Raw genomic sequence first — 10,488 nt, forward strand, 5'->3', positions numbered from 1 at the left:
TATGGAGGTTCCCAGGCTAGGTGTCTAATTAGAGCTACAGCTGCCGGCCTACACCACAGCTCACAGCAACGCCGGATCCTTAACCCACTGAGCAAGGCCTGGGACCGAACCCGCAACCTCATGGTTCCCAGTCGGATTCGTTTCTGCTACACCATGACGGGCCCTCCCTCATTTTTAATACTTGGTCACCAGGTCCAAATTTTAAGTTTCTGGAGTTCCTCTTGTGGCTCAGCGGGTTACAAACCTGACTAGTATCCATGAGGATGCGGGTTCGATCCCTAGCCTTGCTCAGTGGCTTAAGGATCCAGTGTTGCCATGAGCTGTAGTGTAAGTCTCAGCTTGGATCCCGAGTTGCTGTGATTGTGGTGTAGGTTGGAAGCTGCAGCTCCAGTTCAACCCCTAGCCTGAGAACTTTTCCATATGCCCTGAGTGTGGCCCTTAAAAAAAAAAAAAAAAAAATCGTTAAGGTTTTAGTGTTTGTTGATTTTCCTTTGGTGTTTTTTTTTTGTCTTTATCAGGGCAAACCAGTTCCGTCACCATGAGTTGGAGCTTCCTCACTCGTCTGCTGGAGGAGATCCACAACCATTCAACATTTGTGGGGAAGATCTGGCTCACTGTACTGATCGTCTTCCGGATCGTCCTTACAGCTGTAGGAGGAGAGTCCATCTATTACGACGAGCAGAGCAAGTTTGTGTGCAACACAGAGCAACCAGGCTGCGAGAACGTCTGCTATGATGCCTTTGCGCCCCTCTCCCACGTGCGCTTCTGGGTGTTCCAGATCATCCTGGTGGCAACGCCCTCAGTGATGTACCTGGGCTATGCCATTCATAAGATTGCCAAAATGGAGCACGGCGAAGCAGACAAGAAGGCAGCTCGGAGCAAACCCTATGCGATGCGTTGGAAGCAGCACCGAGCTCTGGAAGAAACGGAAGAGGACCATGAAGAGGACCCCATGATGTATCCAGAAATGGAATTAGAAAGTGAAAAAGAAAATAAAGAGCAGAACCAATCTAAACCTAAGCATGATGGCCGACGGCGGATTCGGGAGGATGGACTCATGAAAATCTATGTGCTGCAGCTGCTGGCAAGGACCATGTTTGAGGTGGGTTTTCTGATAGGGCAGTATTTTCTGTATGGCTTCCAAGTCCACCCATTTTATGTATGCAGCAGAGTTCCTTGCCCTCATAAGATAGACTGCTTCATTTCTAGACCCACTGAAAAGACCATCTTTCTTCTGATAATGTATGGTGTGACAGGCCTTTGCCTACTGCTTAACATTTGGGAGATGCTTCATTTAGGATTTGGGACAATTCGAGACTCGCTAAACAGTAAAAGGAGGGAACTGGAAGATCCGGGTGCTTATAATTATCCTTTCACTTGGAATACACCATCTGCTCCCCCTGGCTATAACATTGCCGTCAAACCAGATCAAATCCAGTACACCGAACTGTCCAACGCTAAGATCGCCTACAAGCAAAACAAGGCCAACATTGCCCAGGAACAACAGTACGGCAGCCATGAGGAGACCCTCCCCGCGGACCTGGAGACTCTGCAGAGGGAGATCAGAATGGCTCAGGAACGCCTGGATTTGGCAATCCAGGCCTACAATCACCAAAACAACCCTCATGGTCCCCGGGAAAAAAAAGCCAAAGTGGGGTCCAAAGCTGGGTCCAACAAAAGCAGTGCTAGTAGCAAATCAGGGGATGGGAAGACCTCCGTCTGGATTTAATCTGGCTGAGCTTAAAATCTGTGCTTCTCATAGTTTATGGTAAGCAGCAGCTCACTGAATAATGACTTCCATTGAGTAAACATTTGGCTCTGGTTGTCTTCAGGGATGCTGTTGGCTCGTGATCCAAGCTCAGGGGACTCTGAAGGTGGGGATGGGACAAGGGGGAGAGAACGGGAAACACAGCGTTTCTGGACACACGTTCCAGCAGTAATACCGTCACAGAACTTTACATTTGTGTCTTCCAGATCTGGAAAAGAAAAGATATATTTAAATCACTCTTGTTGAACAGTTTTTGTATGTACAGTATTATGATACTTTTTTTTTAGTATGAGAACTTTTTTGTATTTGTACATTGGACTGCTGTAGTTACACTTTTATATTAAAGGGGAAAAAATCCTTGAGGTCATGCCTATTAGGCTAGTGTTATTATTTTGTTCAGCAAATTCTACCCTGGGTTTAAAGTTTTAATAGATGCTACACACCTAATAAAAGTGCCTCTTGTGTTGCAGGGAAGACTTCAGATATATAAGTAGCCAGAGGAGGATGAGTCAGTTCTCAGTCTTGGAAAGAAAGTCCACAGTTGATCTAATCTCTTTGACTTGAGAAATCTTTGAATCTCAATTCTTGTGCCCAGAGTTGTATCTAGTCTTTGAAAACCAATTTGTATTTACAAAGAAGAGAAGCGATTTCACTGCAGGATACCTTTACACATTAAGCCTCATCAGTGTATGCTTTGATGGTGTGTATACAGTCAGTTCTTCCAGAAGGCTGGTGCACAAAGCTGCCCTGATCCAGTAGCTGTGGAGACCCTGGCTAGAACTGTTACTGAGATTCCTCTATCACAAAATAAAGCCACACCTGAAAAATAAGCCCTGATAAGATATTTAGTTTGTGGACCTATTGATTTGCCTTAAATCTCTATCCGAAAACCTGCCTCTCTCTGGTTTCCTAAGAAGCCAGTGACGGATATTTTCTTTATATGTTAACAGTAAAAATACAGAAATTCCCTTCTAGGCTAAGATTAATCAAAGCTACTTATACTGCACATGGCGGAAAGCCTAAATTCAAATTCTCTATTTTTTTATAATTTACGTGGAACTTTCATAGTACACATATTTCTGCCAGTGTAGGTTTCTGTCTGAAAGACCAGTCAGACCTGGAATTCTATCTGTAAATAGACATAAAGAGAATTTCAGTATTTATTCGCTATAGGCGTTATCTTTTTGTCAGTGACAACCGTTAATGTTCACATAACACTTGTAGTTTGCAGTAGTATTTTATTGCCATTTTCAACCTCATGTTGGAGAGTTTTGCTCTCCTGTCATGTTCACACATCATTTGTTTTATAGTTTATGAGCTTCTGAGTAAGAGCTTGGTAAAGATTTAAAGGAGAGGGTATTTGCTTCACCAGGGAGCATTTCATTTGCGGTATCTCACTCTAACAGAAGTTGTTGCAAGCCATCTCCAACTTTGAAATTCCAAAAGTGTTATTCTTTTTATGTCTTAATTTTTAAATGTCAGTTTTCCATTATGTAGGAGGAGTCTAGAACAGCATCCTTTGTGCAGTTCTTTTTTTTCTTTGTTGTTCTCCATTGCATTTCTCACCCCCCCAAAAAAAAAGTTGAAAATTTAAGCTTAGTTCTAGCCATGCGTTTACCTTTATTTTGCTTTTTTTTAATCTGAAATTTTAGCCTAGAGAAGCTCCTCAGGATCTCTAAACACTTAAGCAAAAGGTAAACTCCAGTGAGGCTAAAGAGGAAATTTTGGAAAATGATTTATACATGTATGTATCCTGGATAATTAATCAGCATGCAGTTTCCTTCAAACCAGATGTTTAATAAGGAAATTCAAATAATTATTCTAAAACAGGCATTAAATATTTAAGTCTAGCTAGGATTAAGAACAACCAATTAATTCTTATGTCAGTAGAACTTAATGCATATTTCTTAATTGAAGGACAGAAAAAAACACCCGTACATTCACGTCCATCTCTTCAGAGCCTGAAGGAGAAGAGAGTGGCTTTGCCAGTGGAAAGATTGGGGATTTGAGAGTGATGGAGAGGGAAGGAGTCAAGCAGAAATGCCAGGCAGACATTTGGCGCCAGAAGCATCCACTTAGTTTCTACAAAGAGTGCCCCTGGTGTTTCATCTTGGCTTATTCTGATGAGAATGTTATCTTTTGTGTCTGGATAATTCTTCAACTTCCTGAAGTACATAGAAAGCTATTCTGAGTCACTTTGCATGTGTTAAAGTCTATTTTTATTCTCTTACTAAAGTTCCAATTATGACATAGGTTTCCCAGCTCTCACTGCTTTCTTGGTCCATTTCTTTCAGCCTTTGAACATGTGAGTTTGCCAAAGCCATTCTCCCCTAATAACATGTATGGACCTACATTAAGAAAACGTGTAGCTTAGCCCATTAACTGGGTCTACATTGAATCCATAAAAATGCTGTGCCAGTTAACTGCCCTGGACCTTACAGGTGTGTGTGTAAAATACCTGTCGGTAGTTTTTTCCTATCAAAAATCATATTCCTTTGAATTACTGTATAAGACCTGCTCTGTCATATGACATTTGCTTCTCGTAATAGAATTTGAGTGCTTAGTCCTTCACAAAGTACAATCAGGCTACGATCAACATGTTTATATTCCTTAACCTACTACTGGATTTATTCGGATGCGGTGTGTCCTTTGCACATCTTTGTTATTCTGAAGAGATTTGTAAAACAAACAGGCTTTTTTTTCTTGTCATATGTGAGGGAAGAATTAGATAACTTTTTCTCCTAAAGAAATGTTAATATTCGTTTTGTGGCTTCTTCTTTGCTTTATGACTTCGTTTTCCCTGTTTCTATATTTGTTTATTTAAAATCACAAGTGTTATTTCCTAAGAAGTCGGTTTTTCTGGTGATTTTCCTCAACTGATGTCTATAGAATTACTTTTGATAGAAATGAACTTTGCCATCTAAAAACAGTTCTCACAGGTTAGGGGCTTTCACATCTCTCTTGTAGAAGGACACCTGTATCTTTAAAGAGAAAAGTCGTCATTAGGTACCTTAACTGTCATGCCTTCGTGGTATGAAATTAGGCAGTTCTTTTTACCCTTCCAAGTTCCACAGCCACTTACCTCTCAAAAGTGTTAGGAGGTAGTTGGAGAAACTCTCTGGTACATGGCCAAATAAAAGGCCGACTCTTATTATTGGTGGTTTGAGCTTGGAGCTTCAGAAGAAATAGCTGAAAGAACTGTGTGATGTAGTAAGAGGTCCTTCAGTGCCCTTTATACCAGGAATCAGTGATTGTTTAAAACACTTAACTTGCTCTAAGCATTTATACCAAGAATGGACTTAAATGTTATTCCTATTAGTCATACCTTTGCTTTATCCGTTACATTTATAAATGTCCGTGTTTTATGCTGTCTCATTTAAAAGACAGTACACTTCTAAAAATAACACCTATAGTTTATCATAAAATTTTGGCCAGCCAGTTTTTGGTAAAAGGCAAGTATGTTATACTTGAACCTACTTCAAGAAATGCCTTTTTATAAAGGAAAGGTTTTACCCAACTGTGAAGAAAAGTACCTGAAGTCATAGACACACAGTTGCTGGTCATTTTGATTGGAAGGGTTCAGATATTAATTTTATCTTTATAAAATCATGTAATTTCATGAAGAATCTTACCACCCGAAAACAATAAAGCCCCTGTAGATATACAGTGCAGAGTTTTGAGAGTAACTATTTCAACTCACCTATATATCATAAATCTGTAATAATTCACAGTCACCATTAAATGTTAGAATCATTAGGTTGACTTGCATACTTGTCGCTCACTCTGGCCACGTATCATGGAGAATTAGAAGATTGTATTTGTTGTCTCTAATGCAGTTGTGTTCTATTGTTTTAATAATGATGTTAAGCAAGTTTGGTTCACGTACATTCCATGTTAATAATCATACTTTTTAAAGAAGCAGTCCACGTATTCCAAAATTCAAGAGTCCAAACAAAAGAAAGCCCTACTTGCATGTGAAATCTCTACAGAAATAAAAAGTAAACGAGTTCTGCATTTCAGGGTTGGCATGTCGAACCAGCAGAGACGTTGGGCTATATGCTTCCGAGATGGAAATGTTTTCCTTTATTGTACTCTCAATTGTGTTTCTTTAATAAACCTTACAGAAGTCTCTACCTCAGGCACTAAGTGTTAGATATGGTTAGCATACTGATACCGAAAAACTTAGCTAGGACTTCCAACCTTTTAAAATAATTTAAATGTAAAATTCAACTGTTAACCAGCAACTTATGTCATGTGATGTGCAGTTTGGATATTGTATGAACAGCTAAGGAATTACCTATTCTAGTGCCAAAGATCACTCGTTGCTAATTTTGTTCTGTATAGGTGATGTAAATCTTTACGGTGGGGACAGACTCTGTTCAGGGCCTTGTCTCTAGGAAGATTTTGTCAGTTCCAAATGTTTCTGTCAGTTGCAAATACAGTTTAGAAGATTCATTTGTGGTCTGTGCATCTTTTTCCAAACTTGAAAACTCAGCTGCCAGGAAATATCATATTGAGGATTTTACCCCAGCCAGTCTTTGTAGAAAATAGCGCCAAAGAGCTTAGTGGTTTACATAGAAAACCTGATATGAAAATCTCTTCCTGTACATTCACCTGTAAGTTGATCTCAGTGGGAATACATGAGCAGGAAATTTTCCAAGTAGAGGTTTCAGCTTAAAGGATGCCCTTTTTCATAGCTGGGTTAGAACTTCGCTGGGATCGCTATGGCTGGGTGGATTCGCGTGTTTGAGCATCACAATCAGAAGGGAGGGTGGCCTGGGCTGGGGAGTGCTGAGGTCTAAGCACAGAAACTGGGAACACATTCCTTCTCTGGCTCCCTTTAGTTCTTGAGGCCTCGGGAAGAGGAGCACTTCGTGAGAGGGGTCCTTCTCAGACGCAGGGGCTGGTCTTGGTGTGACTAATCCATCCACTTCCTAAGAGGAGCAGGGTGTGGGAGAGGGCTGAAGAGAGGAGCGTTTATTGCAGCAGTGCTCTCTGTTCCCCAGACACAATAGCTGACTGAATGATGGAATAGGTCATGCATCAAGGCCACCCTCGCTAGCAGATATGTAAACTGGTCAGCCAGCCATATTTGGTGATAAACTTGAGCTGCTTGAAAGCTGTTGGAGCCATTAAGTCATTGTTAGTTTGGAAAGTAGATTCTTTGACAGATTTTCCATCAGATCAGAGATTAGTATGTGGAAAAGGTGTTGCATCAAAAATCTGTTATCTTTGTTACATGGAGTTTAAAACAGTATTTCTAAGGTTTAAAGGGCTTATGTGAATATGTGGTGCTTTTAGTATCTGACTCCTTTATCTCAGATTTTCTGGATGCATATTGCACAGGAGCATAAAGAATACGGGTTGAGTTTCCGTCGTGGCTCAATGGTTAATGAATCCGACTAGGAACCATGAGGTTGCGGGTTTGATCCCTGGCCTTGCTCAGTGGATTAAGGATCCGGCGTTGCTGTGAGCTGTGGTGTAGGTTGCAGACACGGCTTAGATCTGGCTCGGATCTTGCGTTGCTGTGACTCTGGCATAGGCCGGAGGCTACAGCTCCGATTCAACCCCTAGCGTGGGAACCTCCATATACCGTGGGATTGGCCCTAGAAAAAGGCAAAAAGACAAAAAAAGAATACAGAGGTTGAGGCAGAGCTGAGAACAGAATCCAGGTCTGCATATTGACTGCCCGGTGGTTTAATCCAGCAGCATCCTTGGCTCTTTTCCCAGAGAAGTTCAGAAGCAGTTGTTAGTGGGGCTCTCATGGGGCAGGAGGTGGGTCAAGGTGGCCATTGGACCACCTGTGAAGAAAACAGGGAATGCCTATTGAGATGTTTGTTCCTTGAACCCATCTCAGCCCCACATAATCAGAACTAATAAGTTCTCCAGGTGACTTCAAAAAATCTTTTAAGGTATAATTTGCAGGAGGCAAAATGGACAAAAGTGAACTTTTTTAGTGTATAGTTACAAGTGCACATGGGGTAACCACCACCAGAAAATACAGAATAGTTACATCAGCCCAAAATTCTCTCTAGGTAATTCTTCTATATATTAGGTTTTGAGAACCATTTATCTTAGGGAAAAAAATGAAAACAGGAAGTGTGGGCCAGAATAAAAGGAGGAGAGAGATGTTTTGAATGATCGCTGTTCAAGGAGTTTTAGACTTGACATAGCACTGGCGTGGGTGTCATCTCATGTGCCAGCTCAGAATGATGGCTGCCAGGAGTGGAGGACTGTGGGTTCCGACTCTGGTCTGGAATTGGCTGAATAATCCATAAGTGATTTGGGGGGGTGGGCAGCCAGGAAAGAGTGTTGTCCTCAACTAGATGTTTGAGCCTAAGTGTTCAAAACCTCTTCCAGTATGCACTCAGGACTTCTGGCTTAATGACTAAGACACGACCTAGAACCATCCCACCTTGTATGGGTCATCTTTGAGGAAATGAGAAATAGGAAGTGACTCAGGATTAGCAAACACAAAGGAAAAGAGATGATGACATGGTGACAAGTGTCCATTGTCAGTCGGCTCTTAAACTCTCCTGCCCTCTCAGTCTTGAGGAAATGGCACAGCATTTCCTTGCCGTCCTTGACATGCACTGCCTACTTCAAACACGATTCGGGGGTTGTGAGAAGATCTATGGAAGCCCACTGCTGGGGCCTCGAGGAAAAGCTGACCGAATTCCCTCTTTACCCTCGGCTGAACCTCCCACAAGTATCCTTGTCTGCTCTGCTCGGGGGCCATCACACAGGGTAGGGGCTGGCTGACAGCCTTAAACTCCAGGCAAGGCAGAAGCAAGCAAGTGTTCATAACAGATTTCCGTGCATAGCCAGTGACCTGAATGGGACCTGACCATGGGGAAAAATGATACAGAACTAGATAGCTTTCTTCAATTTTATTTTTAGTTTGTGTAGTCAGTCCCGCGAAAGTGAAATTTTATCTTTGCTCTGGAAACATTGAAAAGCACTGACAGGGAGCTCCTTTGGCCTGGCCCATTTTCCTGAAAGCATGTTGCAGCTGTGGCTTCTGCCCAGCAGGCAGAGACCCATGTTAGATCCTGGACCCAGGTGCTGGTGAGAGCAGTGACAGGCCCCAGCTTCTGACCACAGAGCGGTCTGCACAGGGATTTGGGCACCTTCAGACTCTCTTCATGCCAGAAGCCCTGGAAACAGGGTGAGTGCAGATTGTCAATGGATTGTTTACCGCACCGTCAGATGGGACAGTCATGGACAAAGGGGCTGCAGCCTTGGAACCAATCGTGATTACGGACCAACTTACGATGATTGTGGGGTTTAGTTCCAATGGTCTGCTTTGGGGGACGGGCTGACCTAGCAGAGATACAGTATGAGGTAGGGACTGCTTTTCCTTTATCTTATTGACCTTAGACAGGAGCCACTCAAGCCACTTCTTTGAATTGTCAGCTACGATCCCGGGAAATAACTAGAAGAAGGAAGGGTAGAGCATTCAGCAAAGATACAAGCTCAGGGCACGTGGGGGAGGGATTGGTCGGAGGGGTTTCTTATGCATAATGGGAACGTGAAATGCCATAGCACAGCCAGGTACTGCCTGAGAAGGTCAGTGTAGGTTGATCTGGAATAGATGTCCTGGGCAGGAGCCCAGCGGCCTTGATTTAGGGTTATCAGAGGCAGTAGAATGCCTGGTTACATTTGTATTTCAGAACAACAGTGAATAACTTTTTCATTGCATGAGCCATACTGATATTTTAACAATTATTTTACTTGATCTGAAATGCAAATTTAACTGAGTGTCCTATATTTTTTTTTCTTTTTCATCTGCACCCGCAGCATATGGAAGTTCTGAGCAAGGGATCGAATCTGAGCCACAGCTGCGACCTATGCTACTGCTGTGGTAATACCAGGTCCTTAACCCACTGTGCCACAGCAGGAACTCCTGTATTTTTTTTTAATTTTGTTTTATTGGAGTACAGTTACAGTGTTATATTACTGGGTGTCCCATATTCTTATTTGCTAAAATTGGCAGACTTACCTTGATGTGACTCAGATGTGTTAGCAGACCTGTTAACCTGATAACAGAGGTTGGAAAAGACTTTACTCCACTACTGGAAAAACTGGGAGTTCCCGTCGTGGCTCAGTGGTTAATGAATCCGACTAGGAACCATAAGGTTGAGGGTTTGATACCTGGCCTTGCTCAGTGGGTTAAGGATCCAGCGTTGCCATGAGCTGTGGTGTAGGTTGCAGACGAGGCTTGGATCCCGAGTTGCTGTGGCTCTGGCATAGGCTGGCAGCTGCAGCTCCGATTAGATCCCTAGCTTGGGAACCTCCATATGCCGAGGGAGTGGCCCTGGAAAAGGCAAAAAGACAAAAAAATAAAAAACTGAACATAAGCCATTTGCAGAGTCTGAGACATTTCATAGAAAGAGATACTGCCAATAAGGAGTGCTTTTTGGTCTTCTTGTTTTTAGCAATTCACTTTTTTTCTTTTTAAATTAGAGCTGAATCTGAGGCATATGGAGGTTCCCAGGCTAGGGGTTGAATCGGAGTTGTAGCTGCCGTCCTACACCACAGCCACAGCCATGTGGGATCCAAGCCATTGTCTGCAACCTACACCACAGCTCACAGCAATGCTGGATCCTTAACCCACTGAGCAAGGCAAGGAATTGAACCTCCATTCTCATGGATACTCGTCAGGTTCATTACCGCTGAGCCACAACAGGAATAGCAATTCACTTTTGATGCAAACCATT

The 10,488-nt window shown here is 42.6% G+C and overlaps 1 protein-coding gene across 6 annotated transcripts in view; it reads left to right on the forward strand.

The window, feature by feature from the left end:
- The window catches only part of GJC1 (gap junction protein gamma 1), a 34,162-nt gene extending 27,939 nt beyond the window's left edge, over positions 1 to 6,223 (forward strand). For 5 of the 6 annotated variants that reach the window (XM_005668706.2, XM_005668705.3, XM_005668704.3 and 2 more), the window contains exon 3: positions 519 to 6,223. In XM_005668706.2, coding sequence (XP_005668763.1) covers positions 539 to 1,729 — 1,191 coding nt within the window. In that variant the 5' untranslated portion in view covers positions 519 to 538 and the 3' untranslated portion in view covers positions 1,730 to 6,223. 6 annotated transcript variants of the gene reach the window in all.

This window comes from Sus scrofa, chromosome 12 (assembly GCF_000003025.6).
Source record: "Sus scrofa isolate TJ Tabasco breed Duroc chromosome 12, Sscrofa11.1, whole genome shotgun sequence".
Classification (NCBI taxonomy): domain Eukaryota; kingdom Metazoa; phylum Chordata; class Mammalia; order Artiodactyla; family Suidae; genus Sus; species Sus scrofa.